The sequence below is a fragment of the Bufo bufo genome, chromosome 11 (genome assembly GCF_905171765.1).
Source record: "Bufo bufo chromosome 11, aBufBuf1.1, whole genome shotgun sequence".
Taxonomy (NCBI): Eukaryota; Metazoa; Chordata; class Amphibia; order Anura; family Bufonidae; genus Bufo; species Bufo bufo.
The window spans coordinates 72291810-72319418 of NC_053399.1; the positions used below are offsets into that span (position 1 = coordinate 72291810).

At 44.6% G+C, this 27609-nt stretch overlaps 2 protein-coding genes and 1 long non-coding RNA gene across 3 annotated transcripts in view; 2 read left to right on the top strand and 1 right to left on the bottom strand.

Moving 5' to 3' along the window:
- LOC120981626 overlaps window positions 1-387 on the top strand; it is an 83202-nt gene extending 82815 nt beyond the window's left edge. The window contains exon 4 of the long non-coding RNA XR_005774724.1: window positions 321-387. This is a non-coding gene — a long non-coding RNA (uncharacterized LOC120981626). The remainder of the gene's footprint in view (window positions 1-320) is intronic.
- LOC120981622 (NACHT, LRR and PYD domains-containing protein 3-like) overlaps window positions 1-27609 on the top strand; it is a 3400916-nt gene that overhangs the window by 633585 nt on the left and 2739722 nt on the right. The gene's annotated exons all lie outside the window — the stretch shown is intronic.
- Window positions 1-27609, bottom strand: part of LOC120981623 (NACHT, LRR and PYD domains-containing protein 12-like) — an 840242-nt gene that overhangs the window by 158486 nt on the left and 654147 nt on the right. The window contains exons 2-7 of the mRNA XM_040411192.1: window positions 27264-27351; window positions 23742-23795; window positions 10526-10689; window positions 9307-9478; window positions 4543-4608; window positions 314-2000 (exon numbers count right to left, since the gene is read on the bottom strand). Coding sequence (XP_040267126.1) covers window positions 314-2000; window positions 4543-4608; window positions 9307-9478; window positions 10526-10689; window positions 23742-23766 — 2114 coding nt within the window. The 5' untranslated portion in view covers window positions 23767-23795; window positions 27264-27351. The remainder of the gene's footprint in view (window positions 1-313; window positions 2001-4542; window positions 4609-9306; window positions 9479-10525; window positions 10690-23741; window positions 23796-27263; window positions 27352-27609) is intronic.

A 27609-nucleotide genomic window follows, 5' to 3' on the forward strand; every position in this document is an offset into this window, starting at 1 on the left:
AGGTTGTGATCCTGAGTTGTATGTACTTAAAGGCACCTGTGCAATGTGCTAGGAACCCGTCTTCAGTTCAGAGTGTTAGCTGGACACTGGGGGAGCTGCTTCCTACCAAGGTAGTTGCAAATACCCATGAAGATCATTTATTTTGCTGTTATTTTGCTTTGTTTTTGCTCAAAATATAAATGAGCGTTGCTTTTGCCAAAAACTTAGTTTAGACTTTTTTAACGGCATATACACCCACATCTCAACATATACATACAATAAATCTGTCAGATCCTGAATACTATAGAAAGATGAAATATAATTAGTATTTTACCTCAGAGTCTGCAGGTTATGTAATCCTGGAGCAAGTCTTTCTAATCCTTCATTGTCTAAGGAACATCCATATAGACTGAGTTTTTCTATATTTGTGCAGGTGTCCAGAATAAATGCCAACACTGTGCAGTCTAGAACCGACATACGAACATGAGAAAAGTCAAGACTTCTGTGTGATTGTAGTGATTCCAGCACCAGAGCCTTATTCCGGGATTCATACAGATAGAAAAATGTACTGAGAAGATGTCGTTTGTTATCCAACATCCACTGTTCTTCTAGATTGAACTCCTTTAGCCAAGTGATGACATCTATAGATGTCGGAGTTGCTTGTCTGTCCAGGTATCCAGTTAGCATTGACCTGGTGGAGCCGTCTGATAGACCACACAGGAAACGAAGGAACATCTCACCTCGTCCATCAGGATAGGATTTGGCATCTTTTAGTGATTTCTGTAACTTCTCAGGAGAATAATCCACATAATGCACCAAGGCAGAGAAGAATTCCTGAACAGTGAGATGCAAGAAGGAATAGGACACAGGTTTCTCCGATTCCATCAGAAAACTTGATAATAGCTTTGACATATTGTCCACATGGAAGCAGTCCAGATCTCGTTCATCAAAGATAAGCCTGTGATTCATGACTCCATGTTCTGCCATCCATCCGATGGACTGCAGGATCTTCTGAGCGTCACTTTTGTCCAGGCAGTGATTGGACAGGATGTTGGCGACAAATATCGCAAACAGCTGGGTGATGGTTTTGGGCAATAATGACACCGGCTGATCACTACTTGTTGGCTGGAAGCTCTTGGATAATACTGTACAGATGATCCAGCAGTAGGACGGGAGGTAACAGAACGTATATAGGATGTCATTCTGCTTCACATATTTAAAAGCCTTTTCCGCCAGTTCAGGGTCGGTGAAGAAGTTTTGAAAGTACATCCGTCGTTCTTCTGGTAAAAACCCAATAATTTCAACTATTCTCTGGAAAACTCTACAATCAATTGATGCCAGTCTGGTTGGGCGACTGGTCATTAGGACAGAACAACCATTAAGAAGAGACGTTCTCACCAAACTAACCACAATCTGACCACAAGGTTCGGGCTGTTTAGGATTAGAGCACAAGTGACGTGATGTGAAATCCATGTTATGAAGACTTTCATCTAAACCATCAAATATAAAGAGAAGTTTTTCTGGTTCCTGTAAGATGTTACTAAGCTGCTCCCACAGATATGGGTACTGATGAAGGATCATGTCCTCCAGACTAACTTTATCCAGTCTGTTGAGTTCTCGGAATTTGAAGAAAAAGACAAAGGAGAATCTTTGATAGAGATCCCCCCTCACCCAGTCATAGACAACTTTCTGCATCAGTGTGGTCTTCCCTACACCAGGCACTCCGCTCACCATTACCATACGTGGCACTTCGAATCGGTGGCACCAGCGGAACAGTTTGTTGGGGGAAATGCGTAGTAATTCCTTTTGTTTTAGCTTTAAGTATTCCTCATGTTTTACCCCGGTCTCTATGAGCTCATTCTCCGTGCGTTCTCTGAAGTGATCAGTGGAGACAATGATGAGGTTGACATAACGTGTACAGAATGGAAAATTCTCCTCTCGCTGGTCACATCTTGGAGGTTTGTTCTCTAGAAGTTTCTCAGTTCTTTCATGTAAATGTTTCTTGTGCCGGATCTGGAATTCTATAGAAAATCGAGAAAAAAAGGAGAAGATAAGAAGCTGAAACAGAACTAAATGTCTAGATGAAGAAATGGCAGATATCTGTACGTTGCTGAATTTTCCACACATTGGAGCAGATTTACTAAAAGTGTCTGAAAGTAAGACAGTGTGAACTAAGACCAGACGTCTGAGACTGCTCCAGATTTATCACAGACTGACACTGGATGATAAATCTGGATAATAACTTTACACAACATCAAGGGCACCACAAACCAGGGTTTGCCATGAGGGGGACAAAGGGTGCTCTATTCACTGTGCACAGTGCAATGAGTACCAGGGAGGACCATAGCCACGTGAGTACTAGTACCACCATCACACACATATTCTCACTGCATGTTACTAACTAGAATACTAGGTGTGGTGGTGCTGTACGGTGCAATTTACATAAAATGCAGGCAGTATGTCAGAGCAGGAGGAGCTGAGCAGATTGGTGTATAGTTTATGGGAAAAGATCCAGTAAAACTTGTACTTTATTTATTAAAAGCAGCACTGTCAGCATGATCAACCCTACTAAAAAAGACATAGTGGCTGGTAGGGTTGATCATTCTAATACAAATTATATATTTTTTAGGTATTAATAACGCAAAGAAATCATTACTTTTATAAATATGGAACACCGAGGGGTGTGCTATAGCGTTATAAGCCCCCCTGGTGCGCTGAACACTGCACCCTGACATTTCATTGATAGAGCAAGACACCTCATCTTTCCCTGTCTCCAGCACCTGAGTACTACCTCCAAATGTCTGCACTTGTACTACAGCTGTGCTGCTGCTTACCGAGCATTTGATATCCATACCACACAGGAGCCGATGACCTCATTTAACCCAGAAGCGATCCTCCTCTGACTCTGTAGCCAGGGACGCCTCTACTTCCGCGTTCAATTATGTCATCAGCACCTGCACTGGTCAGCAAGCAGCAGCAGAGCTATAGCATAAGTGCAGACTTTTGGAGGGTTAATCATGCTGACAGGGTCGCTTTATAATAATGCTCATTCTGGGCTGTGAAGTCAAGGAGTTGGTTCTATCAGTGATTAACAGTTTTCTTTCCATAAGGAGGTCCTATCAGTGACTGACAGCCTTCCCTCTATGAGGAGGAGGTCCTATCAGTGACTGACAGCCTTCCCTCTATGAGGAGGAGGTCCTATCAGTGACTGACAGCCTTCCCTCTATGAGGAGGAGGTCCTATCAGTGACTGACAGCCTTCCCTCTATGAGGAGGAGGTCCTATCAGTGACTGACAGCCTTCCCTCTATGACGAGGAGGTCCTATCAGGGACTGACAGCCTTCCCTCTATGAGGAGGAGGTCCTATCAGTGACTGAAAGCCTTCCCTCTATGAGGAAGAGGTCCTATCAGGGACTGACAGTCTTCCCTCTATGAGGAGGAGGTCCTATCAGTGACTGACAGCCTTCCCTCTATGAGGAGGTCCTACCAGTGACTGACAGCCTTCCCTCTATGACGAGGAGGTCCTATCAGGGACTGACAGCCTTCCCTCTATGAGGAGGAGGTCCTATCAGTGACTGACAGCCTTCCCTCTATGAGGGGGAGGTCCTATCAGTGACTCCCAGCCTTCTCTCTATGAGGAGGAGGTCCTATCAGGGACTGACAGCCTTCCCTCTATGAGGAGGAGGTCCTATCAGTGACTGACAGCCTTCCCTCTATGAAGAGGAGGTCCTATCAGGGACTGACAGCCTTCCCTCTATGAGGAGGAGGTTATACAAGTAAGGGTCCATTCACGCTTCGGCAAAATGGGTCCACATTCGTTCCGTAATTTTGCAGAACGGGTGCAGACCCATTCATTTTCATTGGGGCCTGAATGTGCTGTCCGCATCTGCACTTCCGGATCCGCAATTCCGTTTCCCCCCAAAAAAAGAATATATCCTATTCTTGTCCACAATTGTGGACAAGATTAGGCGCTTTCTATTATGGTGCCGGCGATGTGCGGTCCGCAAAATGCGGAACGCACATTGCCGGTGTCCGTGTTTTGCGGATCCACATTTTGCGGATCCAAAAAACACTTAGGATGTATGAATGGACCCTTTTACTGAATCGAAACAAAAGACCGGCACTCCGAAGTTTCTGATGCAGTGAGTTTATTGGTCAGACATTACATTCGTGATGCGCGTTTTGGCACATATAGTGCCTTTCTCAAACAGTTACGATAACACAGTTTGACAAAGGCACTATATGTGCCAAAACGCGCGTCACAAATGTAATTTGTGACCAATAAACTCACCGCATCAGCAACTTCGGAGTGCCGGTCTTTTGCTTCAATTTGATATTAGGGTAATCGACCCTCTGACAGAGCACCCACCTTACACAGTGCCGACCGATTTACAAGATACGCCTTTTACTGAATTGTCACAGAAAACTATATATGAATCTGCTCAGCTCCTCCTGCTCTATAACAACCCGCTGCAGTCCAAACACCATGTTCTATGTGACAGGTGGAATGTAATGTAAACTATGAGCAGTTTTATTATAATAGGTCTATATAAATCTCACTTACCTTTGAGTTGTGGGGACAGTTGGTGTCCATGTTCATCCAGCAGGATTTGCTCCACCAGAGTGTCACCTAATAAGAAATGATACAGACGTCATCAGTGCTGGATGTAGACATATAATGTACAGGAAATATCACATTATACAGGGACCGGACGAGGTCTAATGGTCCTAAATGTACAGCTGTGAAATAGTGTCCATGTCCCCTACACTGTGCTAGTCACTGTGTATGTTCACATTGTGGTGGTCATTGTATGTCCTGGCATTGTGATGGATACTGTATGAAGGGGCACTATGGTCGTTACTATGAGGGTGCTGTAGTATTATTATTATAGCGCCATTCATTCCATGGCGCTGCAGATATGATAAGGGGTATACATACATCATAGAAAAGAATTGCAATAACCATTAACAAGACAAGGTACAGAAGGAGAGAGGACCCTGCCCCTGAGGGCTTACCATCTACAACAGGGGTGCACAACCTACGGCCCCGGGGGCCACATGCGGCCCTTGATACCATTCTGTGCGGCCCCCAACCATGTGGTAACAGACATGTATGTCTATGTTTTGTGGCTGCTCACATGTATCTTTCATGTATTCTCCCTAGAAGTGTAACTAGACACAGAGCATGTATGGCCTATAAGTCTCCTCACACTGATTAAGGTGCTCTCTCCCTAAGCAGAGTTAGTTCCCCCCCTTGCTCGGACACAGGCCTCCTACCCAGTTAAGCCAGTACTCTCTGCTCTGCACTGATGAGGGGCAAATCACCCCGAAACAGCTGTCTGCAGATGAGGTGCTGGCTTATTTAATATCCAAGTCATGTCTCAAGGCTTATTTTAAGAGCTGAATATTGACTTATAGGATAGCTGCCTTACATCTGGTGGCATTAGAGGGAAAGCTTGTTAAGAGCTCATTTGCATTTCTTCCCTCCGAGACATTAATGATATATACTGCATGTTCAATATGCCATAAATAAAGTATTTCAGTTGGTAATAGCCCTTTAAGTTTTATTTTTGGCCCTTGGAATTGGTTCAGGCTGACAATGTGGCCCACAACCAGAACAGGCCCTAATGATGTGACCGTATGCATGCTGCCGGCATGCTGCTGTGAGATGTGATCTGGACAGTAGGGTGGAAAGGCTTTCCTCTGTAATGGTGGAGAAGCAGGTTTGGGGGGGAAGAGGAATGAGTAGTTGTGTAGAGGGGCTGTGGGGACTGTAGGCTGAAGCTTCTCTGATGTCTGTGGCATAGTCCTCTGCTGAGATGAGGGGTGAGGGTGGAGACACTGGGGGACGGAGAAGAGAGTCACAAGGGTTAAACAGTTGTTTAGGGTTGTGAGACAGAAGATATGATGTGAGATAGTATATAATAATAGAAAACAGGACGGCACTACCTTCTGAAGATTAGCGGTGCACGTGTCCGTGGAATGGCGTCCAATCAAACGTTGTAGTAAGAAGACCGGCACTTCGCAAAGATGTCAACCAAGGATGTAGTTTATTGGTCACATATTATAATGGCAAAGTGACGCGTTTCAGCACTGGTGTGCTTTCATCAGACTGCAAACAAACATCTTACTTACAAGCTTTATATACACAAATGAAATACAGGGGAACTGACATCATCAGAGAAGCTCCTCCCCCTCATTAACAAAAAATCACTATATCATCGAAGTTTTATAATCGAAGGCACTCCAATATTCGGTAATCAATCCCACACTATATCATCGAAATTTTATAATCAAATGTAATCCAATATTCGGTAATTAATCCCGCTGGGGAAAAAACAAAAATATATTTATGACAATTCGTAAAGGCAGTATGCCTCATAGGAAGCAAGACACATTGTATTCACGATTGAGGCCCCTGGGCTCCATCATTTGTTAACGATGGATCCAGTAGGCCTCTCTTTTCAATAATAATTTATTTCTGTCGCCCCCACGACGAGGTAGCGACACTCCCTCAATGATCTGATACCGTAACTGCAAAATATTATGTTTTTGTTCATGAAAATGAAAGGGTATTGGAAGCAATAAGTTCCCTTTTCGGATAGTAGATTTGTACTTACTTAGGCCTCATGCACACGACCGTTGTGTGCATCCGTGGCCGTTGTGCCGTTTTCGTTTTTTTTTCGCGGACCCATTGACTTTCAATGGGTCCGTGGAAAAATCGGAAAATGCACCGTTTTGCAGCCGCATCCGTGATCAGTGTTTCCTGTCCGTCAAAAAAATATGACCTGTCCTATTTTTTTGACGGACAACGGTTCACGGACCCATTCAAGTCAATGGGTCCTTGAAAGAACACGGATGCACACAAGATTGGCATCCGCGTCCGTGATCCGTGGCCGTAGGTTACTTTCATACAGACGGATCCGAAGATCCGTCTGCATAAAAGCTTTTTCAGAGATGAGTTTTCACTTCGTGAAAACTCATATCCGACAGTATATTCTAACACAGAGGCATTCCCATAGTGATGGGAACGCTTCTAGTTAGAATATACTAGGAACTGTGTACATGACTGCCCCCTGCTGCCTGGCAGCACCCGATCTCTTACAGGGGGCTGTGATCCGCACAATTAACAGTGCAGCACCTGAGGGGTTAATTGTGCATATCATAGCCCCCTATAAGAGATCAGGGGCTGCCAGGCAGCAGGGGGCAGACCCCCCTCCCTCCCCAGTTTTAATTTCATTGGTGGCCAGTGCGGCCCCCCCTCCCTCCCTTTATTGTATTATCATTGGTGGCCAGTGTGCGTCCTCCCTCCCGGCCCCCCCTCTATTGTATTAATATCATTGGTGGCCAGTGTGCGGCCTCCCCTCTCCCCCCCCCCCCCCCGATCATTGGTGGCAGCGGAGAGTTCCGATCGGAGTCCCAGTTTAATTTCTCTGGGGCTCCGATCGGTAACCATGGCAATCAGGATGCTACTGCAGGCCTGGTTGCCATGGTTACTTAGCAATATTACAATATTAGAAGCATCATACTTACCTGCTGCGCTGTCTGTGACCGGCCGGGAGCTCCTCCTACTGGTAAGTGACAGATCATTAAGCAATGCGCCGCACAGACCTGTTTATTGTCCTTTTCAAGCAGTCATTCAGCATCCATTAAGGAATCAATTCTGTATTCGCAATATCAGAGAGTTAGACGGATTGTCAGCGATAAGGATATGTGTCAAAAAAGATTAGACGATCTGACTAATAAATTCAGAGAGCGAGGCTACCCCCCTGAATTATTGAAAGCACAGCGAGACAAAATCGAGAATATACAGCCAGATAGGATCAAGAAGGAGACAAGGATCCCTCTAGTGATTAAATATCATCCTTGGTCCCAACGCCTGAGAGCTATTGTCAATCAACATTGGCATATATAATTCAAGTCTTATCCACAGATAGGTGAGTTTCAGAGACCACCTATGATATGTTATAAACGGGCGGAGAACATAAGGGATAAAATAGTTCGGGCTGATGTGGGAAGCAATAAAATAGAAAGAGGACAAAGTACCTTGTCTGCGCCTAGACGGGTCACTTTTCCCTGTCTTAACTGCGTAAATTGTTCTAGTGTTATCAAAGGTTCGCGTTTCTCCCATCCCAACTCAGGTGAGAGTATTCCAATGGGGGGAACGTTCCCTTGCGATAGTAGATTTGTGATTTACATTCTTAAATGTCCATGTGGATTACTATATGTGGGGGAAACCTCGATGAGAATGAAGGACAGACTAAGTAAGCACAAATCTACTATCCGAAAAGGGAACTTATTGCTTCCAATACCCTTTCATTTTCATGAACAAAAACATAATATTTCGCAGTTATGGTATCAGATCATTGAGGGAGTGTCGCTACCTCGTTGTGGGGGCGACAGAAATAAATTATTTTTGAAAAGAGAGGCCCACTGGATCCATCGTTAACAAATGATGGAGCCCAGGGGCCTCAATCGTGAATACAATGTGTCTTGCTTCCTATGAGGCATACTGCCTTTACGAATTGTCATAAATATATTTTTGTTTTTTCCCCAGCGGGATTAATTACCGAATATTGGATTACATTAGATTATAAAATTTCGATGATATAGTGTGGGATTGATTACCGAATATTGGAGTGCCTTTGATTATAAAACTTCGATGATATAGTGATTTTTTGTTAATGAGAGGGAGGAGCTTCTCTGATGATGTCAGTTCCCCTGTATTTCATTTGTGTATATAAAGCTTGTAAGTAAGATGTTTGTTTGCAGTCTGATGAAAGCACACCAGTGCTGAAACGCATCACTTTGCCATTATAATATGTGACCAATAAACTACATCCTTGGTTGACATCTTTGCGAAGTGCCGGTCTTCTTACTACAATGATGTGAGATCGGTCTGTTTTGCAGCAGTGAGTGCAGATTTCAAGTTGAGAAAGGATTGTTTCTATGTGATAAAGTATTTAGGGGCATTGTGGTGGTCACTATGAGGACACTGTGATGGTCACTGTATGTGGCGGTCATTATATGAGGGGCCCTGAAGCCTCATCGACAATTGCTGCTATCATTTATATATGTTTGTCATGTTCACATTGAGTAACTTTTGGGCTATTTTTTAATATCACCTGTGGCTCGTTTTGGCATCAAATCCTAAGCCAGACCCAAATCAATTCAGGCCACAGGCAAGACCTAAACTTCAAACCCCAAACTAGACTCCAAAATTGGTTCAGATCCCTAATAAATCCAGAGGGAGATCTTTATTACTGTGGACAATGTAAGTCATGAAGACCTCTATTTCATGGGTGACACGTCTCATACACGATGTTACCTCTATGACGGAGTTCCTTCAGTACAGCGTCCAGGCCGGGGGATCCATGATGTCGCCGTAATGCATACAGACTGACCCACAGTCCTATCACAGCTTCTCTTCCTCTGAGAGATATATCCTGTAGTAAAGTCTGCGCCAATCTTCTTCTATCATGTTCTAAACTCCGGTATTTCTAGAACACAAGAAAGATCAGACATAAGGTGTGTTATACACAGATACATAACACAAAGGGTTAACACACTGCAGATATTACATGTCCGTCTTCTCTATAATGTGTTGTCCAGAGAAAGAGAAATCTATGGAATAGTTGTGGAGAAAATCCTTCCTGAATCCACAAGTAACAATCAGATTATTTCCAGGATGTAGTGACCCCTAATGTACGTGTGCGGGGGAGGGGATAGATCCTCCACAATACTGGATTATACACTTCTGGGGGGTTTTCCATCAGATATGAGCTGCTGTCTATTATTACACTGGAAGTTATCCAACATCTTACTCTGACGTATGAAGCACAATTGTCATTCAGCCTCTTGTAGACAGAAGGATGGTGACATGAATGTTGCGCAGGGAATGTGGATCTGCTGTGTGACTTGAACAGATTTGGCTTGGGGTAACTACTAATGGTGTTATCTAAGCAACCACCTGGTCTTCATGTAATCTATTAAACAGTACGAGGTCAGGACAGGCAGCTCAGGGTCAGTATAGAGATCAGGTGGAGGTCAGGCAGTAAAGGGTCAAATCTGGAAAAACAGGCAGAAGTCAGTACACAGGTAAATAGACAGAGTATAGCGCGTCTTTGCAGGAATCTAGTCACTAGAAACCATTGTTCAGAGGCTCTCTCCTGTGGGAAGGCTCCTTAAATACCCTAGAGAGCGAGGTCTGCCATAAGTTGGAGTAGATGATATGTGTGCATGGTGCATGTGCCCCTTCAGGTATGGAGAAGCATGGCCATAGAAATTCAGGCTGGAGCCTGGATGGAGTAAAGAGAAGAACTACTCCAGAAGTTGGAGTCCTCAGAGGAGAGAAATGTTTGTGAGTCCAGACCTCTGGCATCCAGGAGCTAGAAGGCAGGTGACCACAGCAATAACCATGCTCACCAGAGGGAGCGGAGCGGAGGCGGGCATCAACCACCACTATAAAAGTGATGTAAACTGTGCCTGTAACACGTGATATCACTTGGGGCATTTATATACAACACCGGCGGCTCATGTCCTCTTACCTCAGTATCAGGGAGATTTCGGGACTGTAGCTCATGGAGAAGTGGTAGAAGACTCATGTTCTCCACAATGTGGAGCAGATCATCCTGGAAATATTCATACGTCATCCTCAGGAAGTGATCTTTATACTGACGGAGCTGCTGGTAGAACTGCCGGGTCTCATCATCTAGGAAACGGAGGAGACATAAGAATGAAGTCGTCTAGAACATGGAGGAGACTGATGGCAGTTTATGTGGAATATTCCTGTCCTGGAGCATTTTACAGGTTTCCACTAATGAGAAATCCACAACCCCCAGTAATTCACCAGCACAATCACTGCAGGACACATTCACAGGAGACATCTTTACATTGATTTCAGTATTTCTATACATGTAGATACATGGCAGATGTCACTCACTGGTGAGAAGTGAGGGGAACGCTCCCCTTATTCAAGAGAGAGAACCAGTCTCAATAATACACTGCCCTCAGAGGGAGTCGGTCAGCGGTTCTGTCAATACTAAATTGGGCTCCCGGGCTGGTTTGGTGGGTACACCTCTGCCATCATTTGTACCTCTGCCTCATGTATGTTTATTTACCGCTATACTGTGACTGTGCCTGAAGATGTGGTTAGTTTCATGTCACACTTGCTGTATGCTATTAGACAGGTAACTTTTCTGTAGCCATCTCATTATCATCACAGGCAGGATGACAATGATAGGTATCACCTCTGTATAGATAATACAGGATCCACCATTTTCTCTACAGATAATGGCTACATCTTATCTTCTTCCTCCTGACCTCTGCACAGACATGCCTAGAAAATCAGAATCACCAGGAATTCTGAAAAGACGTTTAACATAAAAACTTGACTGAGACAACAGGTCGTTTTCTGAGGACACACTCCCTTTAAGGACGCCGTCAAATTTGGTAATTAATCCTTGGTGACTTTATTTAACTTTTTCATCTCCACATTTCAAAAGCCATAACTTTTTTGCTCTTCAATCCACATACCCGTGTGAGGGCTTATATTATTTAATGGTATCATTTTGGGGTACATCTAATGAACTGCATGAATTAAAAAAATTATTTGGGGTGATGACAAGAAAAAAAACTGAGTGATTCCACCACAGTTTTTGGGTTCTGTGTTCATGGCAATTTATATAGTGTTTATGTATTTCTATTTTTATACAGCAAAAAAAAAAAATCTTGAAATAAATGTATTTAGTGTGTCTCTTCACAAAGAACATTTTTAGTTTTCCACTATTGGACATGTATGAGGCTTGTTTTTTGGAAGATGAGTTTTCATTGGGGCCATTCTGGGGTACGTACGACTATAGGCTTTTTTTTTAACCTGTTTACATTAAAGGGAACCTGTCACCTGCCAAACGCATATTAAACCGACCACAGTACCTTACAGTATCCCCCAGTGTGTGGCTAATCATGTTTTTCTTTCCTCTTTGTGTTTCTTCATACTTGTTAAAAACGCTGTTTTAATGTCGGTTGGCGCTGTCTCCGAGTCAGGCTTGAAGTCAAGGGGGGCAGCGGCCTCCTTGCTTCAAGTAAAGCCCGCCCCTTACCCCTCCTCTCTACAATTAGATTGACATGCTGCCTTGATCGCGCTCTTCTAGCGCATGCGCGGTACGCTGTTACAGCGTGACAGCCGGGCTCGCGCGCGGTCGAACTGTCCGGCGCATCCGCAGTCAGCAAAATGCAGACGGGTGAGTGAGGATTGCGCTGTAACAGGCAGCGTACCGCACATGCGCTAGAAGAGCGCGATCACGGCAGCATGTCAATCTAATTGTAGAGAGGAGGGGTAAGGGGCGGGCTTAGCTTTACTTGAAGCAAGGAGGCCGCTGCCCCCTTGACTTCAAGCCTGACTCGGAGATAGCGCCAACTGACATTAAAACAGCGTTTTATGAAGAAACACAAAGAGGAAAGAAAAACATGATTAGCCACACACTGGGGGATACTGTAAGGTACTGTGGTCGGTTTAATATGCGTTTTGCAGGTGACAGGTTCCCTTTAATAAACAAGGGAATAAAGGTGTTTGGGAAGGGGTTGCTTGATTTTTCTTTTTTCCTTTAAGAGGCTCTGTCACCAGGAACAACCCTATTAAATTAAACATACTGCCTGGTAGAGCTTGTGAAGAACTCCCCAGTATCCGTTCAGTTATTTTACCTCCCTGCTACTTAAGCCCCATGGATACCTGCTCCTGACAATGGACATAGACATCTATGGGTATCAAGGACATGTGTACACACACTTCTGCTTTTAACCAAAAGACTGATCTACTTAATGAAGATACACGAGATAACACTTTGGCCATTGTCTTGGAAAAGACAGTGATTGCCTGTAAGCCATGTGACCAAGCCCCTGTTTTGTAAATTGAGTTTCCAAAACTCCATTGTCTCGCTCAGAGGAGGAGTTTGATGCTGTGTAAATTGAATGCCCTTGTTTTCCATTAAAGTGTTTTTTGTTCCAGCATGAAGCTTTGGCTCCTGTGTGGATTATTATGCGACACCAGCGATATTTTACTCTGTGGATTCTTGGCGATATTATTTCATGGGAATAAGGGAATGACAGACTGTAACTCATATTCAGACCGTCACAAGGCTCATAATGCGGATTAAAACAATACCGTTCTTTTTTCTGTATGATAAACAGCTGCAGGGAAATCCGTGTTTTAGGCTACATGCACACGACCGTATGCGTTTTGCGGTCCGCAAATTGCGGATCCGCAAAAAAAAAATGACATCCATATGCCATCCGTTTTTATTTGTGGATCCATTGTAACAATGCCTAAAACGGCCAAGAATAGGACATGTTCTATTTTTTTTGCGGGGCTACAGAACGCACATACTGATGCGGACAGCACACGGTGTGCTTTCTGCATTTTTTTTGCGGACCCATTGAAAAAAACGGAACAGACACGGAAACAAACAACGTTCGTGTGCATGTAGCCTTATTCATATGCAAAATGTAACGCCCCCTGTTCTCTGCACACTCCACTTCCTTTTGATTGAGAAGGCTAGACAGCAGGCTGAGGGCAGAGCCCTGTCCAAGAGCTGTGTGCTAGCATCGACATATCATATACACTATGTACTATAGCTTCACCACACTGAGATCTGCTCAGAAAGATAATCTGCATATTACTGCTTTATTTACAGGCACCATATAGATCATACAGACACCAGTCATATGTGTTAGCTTATAAACATAGAAAAAAAAGTTTTTTCTATATGGTAATATTATAGCTTGGTGGTATAGTTGTCTACCATGTATGTAGAGATCCTCAGTTCAAGTCCCAGGAGAGGCTTACAGAAGGATTTTTTTCTGATATTTTTTACTCTTTTATTTAAAACCATATTAAAAGGATATACTATAATAAATAATATATAATCATATAATAATATTAATGATAATAAAAACGCCTTACAATATTCAGAATAGTGTTTGGTTGTTGTTTTTGCTATAACCTATTACTGGTTTATTCACAGACATAATATACGATTATAAAGAAACCAGTAATATGTATTAGCTTTCTAAAAAACATTCTCAATATGATAAGGACATAGCCTTTTCTCATGGGATAAATGTGGAAGAAAATAAATATAGAGAGTTGTGAATAAAGCAGTAATATGCAGATTAGCTTTCTGAGCAGATCTCAGTGTGGTGAAGCTATAGTACATAGTGTATATGTCTAGCCCTGTCAATCAAGGGGAAGGGGAGTGTGCAGAGCACAGGGGGTGTTCCATAGCAGTGCTCAAAGGATTCAGCCCTGCCTCCTAGTGCTCCAACTTCTCATTTGCAAATGAATAAAAACACAGATCTCTCTGCAGCCGTTTACCCTACAGACAAAAGAAAGGTATGGTTTTAATCAGCATGATTAGCCCCACTGGGCAGTTTGTCTGGTTTAATAGGGTTGATCCTGGTGACAGAGCCTCTTTAATACTTTACTTTTTTTACACACTTAACTGCTGTGTATTATTTCGGTGATTGTAAAACTGACAAAATGCCTATTCAACCCTTCCAAATGCAGGGCTGAATAGTCATCTGTACAGGTCAGGTCCAGGGGCCATTATTAGGCTCTTGGTTGCCCCACAATTGCATCACGGGGGCTACTGCCCTCTCTCTAACCACGTAGATGCTGCAGCATTGACATGGGCATCTAAGCGGCTAAACTGCTGGGAATGGAGTTAGTTCTGATCCCAGGAGTGAGAGACGGGAGCCCACTGTATAATACAGCCAGTACTTGTCAGCATTGGCACGGGCCCAGCTCCTGCGCCATCTCTGTGCCATACATTTACAGGACAGAGCGTGCACAGCCTGGATCATCAGCATTGGCACGGGCCCAGCTCCAGTTCCATCTCTGTGCCATACCTTTACAGGACACAGCGTGCACAGCCTGTACTCATCAGAGTACTCATTAGGGTGCCTGTACATGATGCGGGATACGTGCGGAAAAGACGCAGTGTACTACAGTTCCAGCACCGTGTATGAGAATAGACAAGTCTCATGGACACTTGTGGAAATTGAACTGCGGTGATGACTTCCCAATTCTCAGCATGTCAATTATGTTTGTGGCTTTAGCTGAGGATTTCACCCTTTTCCAAATAAGGGTGAGATCTGTGGCAAAACTGCATCCATTTGACACCAAAACTGCTGTTATATAAGTTTTCTGGTGCACTCACTTGCCCTTGTGTGCAGGGACCCTTAGGTGGTTAAGGCTGCGTTCACACACTGCATTAGAAATCTGTAGTGAATCTACTTGTCTGTATTTTATCAAACATTTAAGCAATTTAAATACCATTTAATTTCCTCAATGTTAAAGATGTAGATTATAATTTCTACCTCGACATTTAGGTGCAGAGGGTGAGAGGACATGGAGACACACCGTATATACACTGCAATAAGGGCACAGTATGATGGTAATATCCTGATACCAGAGGGAAGTCCATGATGCTACCAGTGGGGGTGGGGTGGGATGGGAAGGAAGACAATGCTGCAGCTAGTGGGGTGGGAGAATGCTGCTGCTAGTGGAAAGGAGTGGGAAAAGGGACAATGCTGCTGTCAGTAGGAAAGGAGTGGAAGAGGGTACAATGCTGCAGCTAGAGGGGAAGGGCTGGGAAGAGGATGAATGCTGCTACCGAGGTAGAAGGGTGTGAAGGGACATTGCTGCTGCCAGTGGGGGACAGATGAGAAAGGGGACAATGCTGCTGCCACTGCAGGATAGGTGGGAAAGGGATAATATTGCTGCACTGAGGTATCTGTTTGGCACTATGAGGAAGGGGTTTTGTGCTGCACTGTGGTATGTGGTCCAAGTGGGGAAGTACTTTCCTTCCTTCACAGTGTGATTAGGCGTTTCTATGTTTCACTTTTATTTTCCTTCTTGTGTTAATCGTGTGGTTTTACGGAAGCAGCGGAGCCGCTTTACATAGCTCCCATTTACTACAATGGCAGTCATAGAACCAGGGGTGCGTCAGCTTGTTAGGCTGTTTCCATGACTTTGACCACTGGGGATATTGCTTAGCCTGATCTCGCTATCGAATGGTGAGATGGGACAACCCCTTTAAGGGAGTAGAGAGGGTTGAGACTGAGCAAAACAAAATTTGCCAAAGTTTGAATCACATGATACTGCTTTTCTGTGATATGGGGGCTGTACTGTATGAGGAGCGGTGTTTGGGTGCCAGGGCTGCTTTTGAAAAGGAAACTCCGGGTGTTTTATATTGATGACCTATCCTCAGTATACGCCAATAGTATCAGTATGGCGGGGTCTGACTCCCGGTGCCCCCACCGATCAGCTGTTTGAGGAGAAGGCGATGCCCCATTGAATGCTGTAGCCTTGTCACAGCTTACTAAGCACAGCACCTTCGATTGTACACTGGCTGTGCTTGGTATTACATTTCAGCCCTCTATTCACTTGAGACAGCTGAGACCAGGCCATATGACCAATGAATGTGACATCACTAAATTAGGAAGAGGCTGCAGGGCTCACCGGAGTGCCGTGGTCTCTTCACAGCTGATCGGTGGGGTGCTGAGAGAAGGACCCCACTGGTCTGATACTGATGAGCTATTCTGGAGAGGACATCAATTTCAAAATCTCAGACAATCCCAGTCTGGCCCTGCAGCAGCCATATCACAGTATATATCTCCTGTGTGGCATAATTTTTATTAAAGGGGTATTATCATCACAGACAATGGGGGCATATTGCTAGGATATGCCCTCATTGTCTGATAGGTGCAGGTCCCACCTCTGGGACCCGCACCTACAACAAGAACGGAGCGAGGAGAGCTGTGGCTGGAGGACCCCGGATTTCCCGTACACACGGCCCCTGCTCCCATTCATTTCTATGGCCAGTGCTCTGCTATTTTCGGCGGCCCCATAGAAATGAATGGAGGGTGGCTGCACATCCGCAGTGTGCCCTCCGTTCATTTCCCCGCTCTGTTCCCATTGTAGGTGTGGGTCCTAGAGGTGGGACCTGCACCTATCAGACAATCAGGGCTGGTGCAAGGATTTTTGCCACCCTAGGCAAAAGCTAATTTTGCCGCCCCCTTGACTCCGCCCATTGACCACACCGCCTTTCCCGCCCCTTTTCAGCCACCTATTGCATGCAACATTTAACTATGGTCGCGTACCCTGTGCCAGTCTGACTATGGTCATGTATATATAATATCCAGCCATTGTCTGCCACCTAGTACCATCCCAGTGATGCCAATCACTCTGCGCTGTTCAGCAGGTTGGCACACCAAACACGAGCAGTGCCACCTATTCACTGCCAGGTGCCATTCAGCCACTGTCTGAAATCCTGTGCCACCAGGGCAACATAAAACAGTATGCTGCCTTGTGCCCTCTGCCAGTCTGGCACTGTCCTGCACCCTGTACCATTTATAGCCCTTTAGACAGTCTGTGCCACCTATTAGGCTCCATGTGCTACTGCTGGGCACCCTGTGCCAGTCAGAATCTATGGCCCCTAGTCAAGCAGCAGGTGTGCCCTGACCCCTGTACACAAGTGTGTGCCACCCTGCTGCCAGTCACTGTCCTGCAGCCTCTGACACCCTAGTGCAGGTTGTCAGAGTGCGGTTGCCAGGGGTGCTCACCAGGTTCTGTTCCTCGCTGTGCTCCAGGTCCACATTGCCTTGGCTCTTGCCAAGATCACTGGAGGTCACTGGTCTCGCGGGATTGCGCGCCCGAAGTCAGGGCCGATACAAGTATTTTTGTCAACAGAAGCAAATCTACATTTTGCCCCCCCCCCCATCATTTCACATTTCTGCCCCTCATGATTCATGTCCATTTCTTGCCCCGCCCCCATCATTTCACATTTCTGCCCCTCATGATTCATGTCCATTTCTTGCCCCGCCCCCATCATTTCACATTTCTGCCCCTCATGATTCATGTCCATTTCTTGCCCCTCCCATGTGCTAATATCATAGTGCCATCCTCTCCCCCTGCCCCTAATGTGCCAGTATCAAGTGCCTCTCTCCTCCCCCCTCCATGTGCCAGTATCATGGCGCCAATAGCCCCCCTCCCCCGTGGCAGTAAAGTAACAGTCCGGTATTTAAAAAAAACACTTTCAGAAAAGTTTCTCCTGGGACTCAAACTCACAACCTTTCACATCAGAGGCAAGGCATTTACCCTCACAGCTATGAGAGCTGTATAGACAGTTACTTAAAGAAAAATAAATATAAGACTTCTACTGTAGATAGCTTTGATACTTAGTGTACATCCATACACATGACAGCTGCCCCAGTACACTGTGTATGGATGTAGCAGAGCTGGGTGTGTTGGGGCAGCTGACATGTGTATGGATGTCAACTAGGTATCAAAGTTACCTACAGTAGAAGTCTTATATTTTTTTATTTTTTTTAAGCAACTGGTAATACAGCTTTCATAGCTGTGAGGGTAAATGCTTTGCCTCTGATGTGAAAGGTCGTGAGTTCGAATCCTAGAAGAATCTTTTCTGAAAGAAAGCCTAAATGATATTTAACGGGATTCTGTCATGAGATTTGAGCCCTATAAGCTAAACATATGGCCAGGTCCGTACTAATAACATGAATCCTAAACTGCCCTTATTAAACCTGCTTGTGGCTCTATTAGCCCAAAAAACTGGTTTTTATAAGTGGTCACTCACCTACCTAAGGTGCCCAAGGGGTTTTACGTTAACCCAGGGTGCCCGCCCGCACCCCTCGCCGTCTGGTGCCCAGCGCCGCCTTCATCACCTCAGCCCCGCCTCCGCAATCCTCCTGTCCCTCTGCTAGATCCGGCGCCTGCGCACTAGGCTCAGCCTGATGCGCAGCGGACTCCTGGCAGCGGCTTCGTTGAGCGAAGTGCGCATGCGCCGCCTGATGCGCATGCGCACTTCGCTCAACGAAGCCGCTGCCAGGAGTCCGCGGCGCATCAGGCTGAGCCTAGTGCGCAGGCGCCGGATCTAGCAGAGGGTATAGGTTAAATATCCACGGCACTCCAAAAAGTTTTTTGCAAGAATAATTTCATTTAATTCTTAATAAACAGAATGCTGTCCATATACATCCAGTGCAAGTTCATTTACATATAGTAAGTATTTTATGCCATATCAGATAGAAAAATCCCGAACGTTTCGGTCTGTATGACCTTCTTCAGCGGGGTCTAAAGAGATATATAACATGCATATAATGTAATCATACAGGTTTCTTGAGTATAACGGACATACTGTTGTAATAAAAGAAAAAAATGGGGAAAAGCAGTGTACTAATAAAGGTTTAGTCCTAATAGTAAATCTAAAGAGACAAGGGGTGAAAAAAACAGGGTGAGAGTTAAAAAGCGAAATCCCCAGCTTACACAGGAGTGGGGGATGCGATTTCTATGGTACCAAGGTGAAGGTAAGACTGGCTTGTTAAGTATAGATCAGTACACTCTATAGTATAGTCGTTCTGTTAGTAGATATAGGATAAAGTCCTGACGTACCTGAAGGCAGAGAGAATAGGCATGCGCTGGATGTGAATTGTGTGTGGATCTGGCGCCCTTTTTGAACTTGTTGGCCGCGTGGGGCGGCGCTCCTGGGTGACGTATGGGCGTCTGTATTAGGTGAGCATATGCGCCGGGATCGAGCCGTCAGGTGGGGCGCTCAGTAGTGACGTAGTCTAGCTATGTTAGAGAGCGAGTGTGTGCCCTGTCTGTGTGGCCAGATCCTACCACCCGGCCGAGACTTACATCACATTCACACAGAAATCCATCCAAGAAGCCCTCAACATGCACCACCAAGGCAAATTTCGCCATACAAATAACTTTCCCCCTGAGGAAATTATGGCAATTAACTCCCTCAAAACCCATAAAGAAATCATTTACAAACCAGCGGACAAAGGCGGTGCCATTGTGGTAATGGATAAATCCATGTACCTCAGTGAGGTGATGTCACAACTCTCAGACGAACAAACATACGAACCCCTACAATCAAATCCCACATCAGCCATTGCACTTAAAATTCAAAAAGTACTCGACCATTACAAATCCATCAACACGATAGATGACAACACAGCAATCTTTCTTACCAAGCAACATCCCATTACCCCTGTCTTCTATATACTTCCAAAAATTCACAAAAACCTACAGAATCCCCCAGGACGACCGATTGTAGCATCCACTGACTCTATTCTATCACCCTTATCTATCTTTCTTGATCGTATACTCACACCTCTCACCAAAACCGCCCGGTCATTTATTCTAGACACCAATGACTTCATCAACAAACTACGGAACATTACAGTGACACCAGATACCCTACTTGCTACCATGGATGTTAACAGCCTATACACCTCTATTTCACATGAGAAAGGCATTGTAGCCACCAAACTGCTCTTAGCATCACATTCACAATTGTCCATTACAGAACAAGAATTCTGTATACAACTATTGTCACTTGTCCTCATTGAGAACCACTTCTTATTTGGCGACCAATTCTACGTACAGAAACGCGGGACCGCGATGGGGGCCAATATGGCGCCGCCTTACGCAAACACCTACATGACTGACTTTGAAAACAAATTTGTATACACCCATTCCCTTTACCAACATCATGCTAAAGTTTGGTTACGTTTCATAAATGATATTTTCATCATATGGGACGGACCCAAAACCCATCTAGAGTCATTCTACAATTACCTCAATAACATTTATCCGGAACTAGGTTTCACGATACACATCGACAAGAAAGAGGTCAGTTTTTTGGATACATTAGTGAAAAAAGATATTAATAACCAACTCCAATTCGACTTATACACAAAACCCACTGACTACTCCACTATTCCAGCTGCCATCCCCATACAACCAAGAGAGCGATCCCACTATCCCAAATTACAAGGGTCGAACGAATAGTCTCGGACCCAGCAACACGGTCTCAGAGGGTCACCGAAATGAGTACAAAATTCACCAACAGGGGATATCCATCTGATCTAACCAAACAAAAAAGTCAAAGACCACCCACTATACCTAGGATAGACGCACCTCGTATCCCCTGTGTCACCACATACCACCCCCTCATACCTAAAATACATAGTATAGTGCGCCAGAATTGGTCGATCCTACAAAATGCTTACCCATCGGTCAAAGAATTCGAAAACCCCCCACGGACGTGCTATAAAAGAGGTCCCAATATAAGAGACAAACTAATCCGGGCGGACTTCGGTGGGATCCAGAAGATCCCAAAACAACGTTTTTTGCAGAATCCTAAATATGGAACCTTTCCATGCCTGCATTGTGGTCAATGCTCCAACGTTTTGAAAGGTAATTTGATCACACATCCACGAACAGGTAAACAGTTCCATATCAAGGATTATTTTACATGTGACTCATCCTTTGTTGTTTATATGATCAAATGTCCGTGCGGACTCGTCTACGTCGGGGAAACTACCCAACACGTACGTGATCGTATATGTAAACACAAATCCACAATACGGACCAAGCAACTCCTTTTACCAATACTGTAACACTGTGTACACTTCGAAAAACATAAAAATCAAATTGCGCAACTGCGGTTCCAGGTCATCGAACAGGTACACCAACCAAGACGCGGGGGCAATAGGATTGCACTTTTACAACAAAGAGAATCATACTGGATTCACAAACTGGACACACTTGAACCAAAAGGTCTCAATAGGGAATGTAATTTTCGTATATTATCATGATGATGATTTATTCTTTATTTCCTTGTTCTAGAATCGTTGATGGGGACTAGGCGAACATGGGTGAGATTACAACCCCCCCCCCCCCCCCCCTTCCCACACTCCCCTTCCCCTTCCTTTCCCCCCTCCCCCTCTTTTATTATTTTTTCTTTTCCTCCCCCCCCTCCCACCCCATGCTAGCAGTTTTCCCGGATCTCTATACTCTTACATTAATATTACTAATAGTCTATAATTTTTCTTTACCATTTTTGTTGTCTAATTTCCATTCTTTACTTGTCAAATTTGTCATCACTCACTATGGTACTTTTCCTTTCTGTATATCATTAACATAACGACATACCGTATCCCAGTGACATATCTCATTTATTATGTTTATGATGAACCACAATATAAAATGTATAACAATGTACAATTATTTTTTGATCATATATGTCAAATGATTACCACAGAATTGTAAATATCATGCTGAGGGACAAAGAAACTACCACAGAAATTTGATTATTGCACATCCTATCTTGTAATCCTACCCATCAACGATACCATGATCATATCTCCCCCATGTAAATAGCCTGCTATCTCTTTAACCCCCTCGGTATCCACATCACGACCGTGCCCACTTCCTTGCGCCCACACTGTACCTATAGGCAATATGCGCATGCGCGCGCGCACACATGACGTCAGGACGCACGCTTCTCCTCTCGGCCACACAGACAGGGCGCACACTCGCTCTCTAACATAGCTAGACTACGTCACTACTGAGCGCCCCACCTGACGGCTCGATCCCGGCGCATATGCTCACCTAATACAGACGCCCATACGTCACCCAGGAGCGCCGCCCCACGCGGCCAACAAGTTCAAAAAGGGCGCCAGATCCACACACAATTCACATCCAGCGCACGCCTATTCTCTCTGCCTTCAGGTACGTCAGGACTTTATCCTATATCTACTAACAGAACGACTATACTACAGAGTGTACTGATCTATACTTAACAAGCCAGTCTTACCTTCACCTTGGTACCATAGAAATCGCATCCCCCATTTCGCTTTTTAACCCTCATCCTGTTTTTTTTTACCCCTTGTCTCTTTAGATTTACTATTAGGACTAAACCTTTATTAGTACACTGCTTTTCCCCATTTTTTTCTTTTATTACAACAGTATGTCCGTTATACTCAAGAAACCTGTATGATTACATTATATGCATGTTATATATCTCTTTAGACCCCGCTGAAGAAGGTCGTACAGACCGAAACGTTCGGGATTTTTCTATCTGATATGGCATAAAATACTTACTATATGTAAATGAACTTGCACTGGATGTATATTGACAGCATTCTGTTTATTAAGAATTAAATGAAATTATTCTTGCAAAAAACTTTTTGGAGTGCCGTGTATATTCAACCTATATTGTCTAAACCACTCTCACAGGCACCCACACTGGACCCAAGGTGTGCAGAGTACATAATCATTCAAGGATCTAGCAGAGGGACGGGAGGATTCCGGAGGCGGGGCTGAGGTGAGGAAGGCGGCGCTGGGCACCAGACGGCGAGGGGTGCGGGCGGGCACCCTGGGTTAACGTAAAACCCCTTGGGCACCTTAGGTAGGTGAGTGACAGCTTATAAAAACCAGTTTTTTGGGCTAATAGAGCCACAAGCAGGTTTAATAAGGGCAGTTTAGGATTCATGTTATTAGTACGGACATGGGCATATGTTTAGCTTATAGTGCTAAAATCTCATGACAGAATCCCTTTAAATACACCAGGGTCTCGTAGCTGTGTGTCAGCTGCGTGCCGCTCTCTCTGCCCGAAGTGAACAAACTCATGCTCGCACTCATCGGAGTGCATCCGGCCGGCAAGTACAGGAACAGAAGGAGATGATGTCAGATGGATGACAAGTAGGGGGTGTGGGCGCAGGCGGCGGCCGGCGCCCCCAGGCAGAGTGCGCTCTCCGCGGTTGCCTACTCTGCTTATGGGTGGCGCCGGCCCTGCAGACAATGGGGGCATATCCTAGCGATATTCCCCCATTGTCTGTGATGGGAATACCCCTTTAAGTCTATTCCTAATAAGAGACAAGAGGAGGAATCCTTACCGCCTCTGAAAGCTTTATCATCCATTCCTGAGCCTCGTAAGATGATAAAATCCCCTGAAACATAAAAAAAAACCTTTATTACATTTCGGAGAAACCCCTTAAGCAGCAGCAGATTTTCCTCCCCACATTCTGATGTAAGGTTTTTATCTTCACATTCATGTGGCTGATGAGGTTTAGGCTACTTTCACACTAGCGTTTTTTCTGGATCCGGCAGGGTTCAGCAAAAACGCTTCCTTTACTGATAATACAACCATCTGCATCCGTTATGAACGGATCCGGTTGTATTATCTTTAACATACCCAAGACGGATCCGTCATGAACTCCACTGAAAGTCAATAGGAGACGGATCCATTTTCTATTGTGGCAGAGAAAACGGATCTGTCCCCATTGACTTACATTGTGCGGTTTGCTCTCCGGTATGAGAATGCAACCAAATGGAATGGAATGCATTTTGGAGTATGAATGGGGACAAAACGGAAGCGTTTTTTTTCCTGTAATGAGACCCTATGACGGATCTCAATACCGGAATATAGAAATACTAGTGTGAAAGTAGCCTTAGTGTTAAAGGGGTGTCTCAGTTCTGCAAATGGCATTTATCATGTAGAGAAAGTTAATGCAAGGCACTTCCTAATGTTTTGTGACTGTCCATATTGCCTCCTTTGCTGGCTGGATTCATTTATCCATCACATTATACACTGCGCGTTTCCATGCTTACGACCACCCTGCAATCCATCAGTGGGGGTCGTGCTTGCACACTATAGGAAAAAGCACTGACCTATAGGCACTCCCATGGTCTCGGCCACCAGAGAAGCAGATGCTTTTTCCTATAGTGTGCAAGCACAACCACCACTGATGGATTGCAGGGTGGTCGTAACCATGGAAACGCGCAGTGTATAATGTGATGGATAAATGAAGCCAGCAAAGGAGGCAATATGGACAATCACAATACATTAGGTACTCAGGGTACGTGATAAACCAGGGAAGAAGAAAAATAAAAGAGTTCATCGGCGGCGCAGCAAGGAAGAGTCAGGGATACCTTGAGTGAAGAAGAACTCGACTCTAATCATGATCAACAATGTGTTTCGGGGGTTGTTGTGACCCCTTCCTCAGGTAAGTACATCAACAGCAGTGGTGCACCTCCAATAGACACAGACCAGGCAGCTGCTAGGAGACCTCTGTGGGAAGGGGGACCGCAGTAGAGGATAGGCCACGATCACTAATTACACTTAAATAGGTAGCGGCTAAACTTCATGCAGGAAACGGACATTCTCTTGTCACATGACTTTTGAATAGAAGGGTTGAAAGCCGGAGCAACACAACCCACTTATAGAGCTACCTGTGAGAGGAGACTATAGGACATGGAGAAAGGCCATTGGTGATGTCATCATCATGTGACCTGTGTGATGTGGCTGTGAGGGGGTGGAGCTTGTGTGTGGTACCTGGAGGAGAGGTTAGTGGTGTCCTGGGATAGTCCATATAACATCCTAGAAAAGCTGAGAATTGTAGTTCTCTCCTATTATATCCCTCTACTTGTAATTTCAATATATTCCCTAGTACATTCTAGTAATGCTGGGAGTTGTAGTTCTGTCCTATTATATCCCTCTACATGGAATTGCAACTTATGCCCTAGTACAGTCTGGTAATGTTGGCAATTGTAGTTCTGAGTTCTGTCTTATTATAGGTAATATATATATATATATATATATATATATATATTATATATAGGTAAATAACTGGCTGTATAGTTACAGTATATAACCGCAGCTTGTCCTGTGTGTGGACGGTATGTGGTCAGGTATATGACTGGCTGTATAGTTACAGTATAACTGTGTGTGGACGGTATGTGGTCAGGTATATGACCGGCTGTATAGTTACAGTATATAACCGCAGCTTGTCCTGTGTGTGGACGGTATGTGGTCAGGTATATGACTGGCTGTATAGTTACAGTATATAACCGCAGCTTGTCCTGTGTGTGGAGGGTATGTGGTCAGGTATATGACTGGCTGTATAGTTACAGTATATAACCACAGCTTGTCCTGTGTGTGGACGGTATGTGGTCAGGTATATGACTGGCTGTATAGTTACAGTATAACTGTGTGTGGACGGTATGTGGTCAGGTATATGACCGGCTGTATAGTTACAGCATATAACCGCAGCTTGTCCTGTGTGTGGACGGTATGTGGTCAGGTATATGACTGGCTGTATAGTTACAGTATATAACCGCAGATTGTCCTGTGTGTGAACAGTATGTGGTCAGGTATATGACCGGCTGTATAGCTACAATATACACTCACTCATATACACTTATTAGGAACACCATACTAATACGGTGTTGGACCCCCTTTTGCCTTCAGAACTGCCTTAATTCTACGTGGCATTGATTCAACAAGGTGCTGATAGCATTCTTTAGAAATGTTGGCCTATATTGATAGGATAGCATCTTGCAGTTGATGGAGATTTGAGGGATGCACATCCAGGGCACGAAGCTCCCGTTCCACCACATCCCAAAGATGCTCTATTGGGTTGAGATCTGGTGACTGTGGGGGCCATTTTAGTACAGTGAACTCATTGTCATGTTCAAGAAACCAATTTGAAATGATTCGAGCTTTGTGACATGGTGCATTATCCTGCTGGAAGTAGCCATCAGAGGATGGATACATGTTCTCATTCTGTTTACGCCAAATTCGGACTCTACCATTTGAATGTCTCAACAGAAATCGAGACTCATCAGACCAGGCAACATTTTTCCAATCTTCAACAGTCCAATTTTGGTGAGCTCGTGCAAATTGTAGCCTCTTTTTCCTATTTGTAGTGGAGATGAGTGGTACCCGGTGGGGTCTTCTGCTGTTGTAGCCCATCCGCCTCAAGGTTGTGCGTGTTGTGGCCTCACAAATGCTTTGCTGCATATCTCGATTGTAACGAGTGGTTATTTCAGTCAACGTTGCTCTTCTATCAGCTTGAATCAGTCGGCCCATTCTCCTCTGACCTCTAGCATCCACAAGGCATTTTTGCCCACAGGACTGCCGCATACTGGATGTTTTTCCCTTTTCACACCATTCTTTGTAAACCCTAGTAATGGTTGTGTGTGAAAATCCCAGTAACTGAGCAGATTGTGAAATACTCAGACTGGCCAGTCTGGCACCAACAACCATGCCACGCTCAAAATTGCTTAAATCACCTTTCTTTCCCATTCTGACATTCAGTTTGGAGTTCAGGAGATTGTCTTGACCAGGACCACCCCTAAATGCATTGAAGCAACTGCTATGTGATTGGTTGACTAGATAATTGCATTAATGAGAAATAGAACAGGTGTTCCTAATAATTCTTTAGGTGAGTGTATAACCCCAGCTAGTTCTCTGTGTCACACCCCAGATTTTCTTCATTCAGTAGTAACTCCCTGGACCTGACCTAGAACTGGATCTTCCTGGAAGTCTGTGACCTCATATCACGGAGCAGTGTGAGACCCCCCACCATAACACAGGAGACCCTGTATACACAGTATATAAGAGATGAATGTATTACCTGAAAGCCGTACACAGCGTGTAGAAATACAAGATCTCCGGAGAAGAGTAAAGTCCAGTACAGAGGGAGGAGAATCCTGATGATAACCCTATAAGGTGTGAATGATATTTAGTCTCCTTACAGATTATTGAATGTAAAGAGAGTCAGTGTCTCAAGGAATATATTAAAGGGATTCTGTCACCAGGTTTCACCCGTGTCAGCTAAACATATGCTGATGTTCAGGGCCTCATCACGATTCCTAATGTGGGCTTATAAATGTGATCTGTAGCCTTATTTTGATAAAAAACAGCTTTTACTAACCTGTCACTCAAAGAAATAAGGTGCCCAAGGGGATGTCAAGCGATGC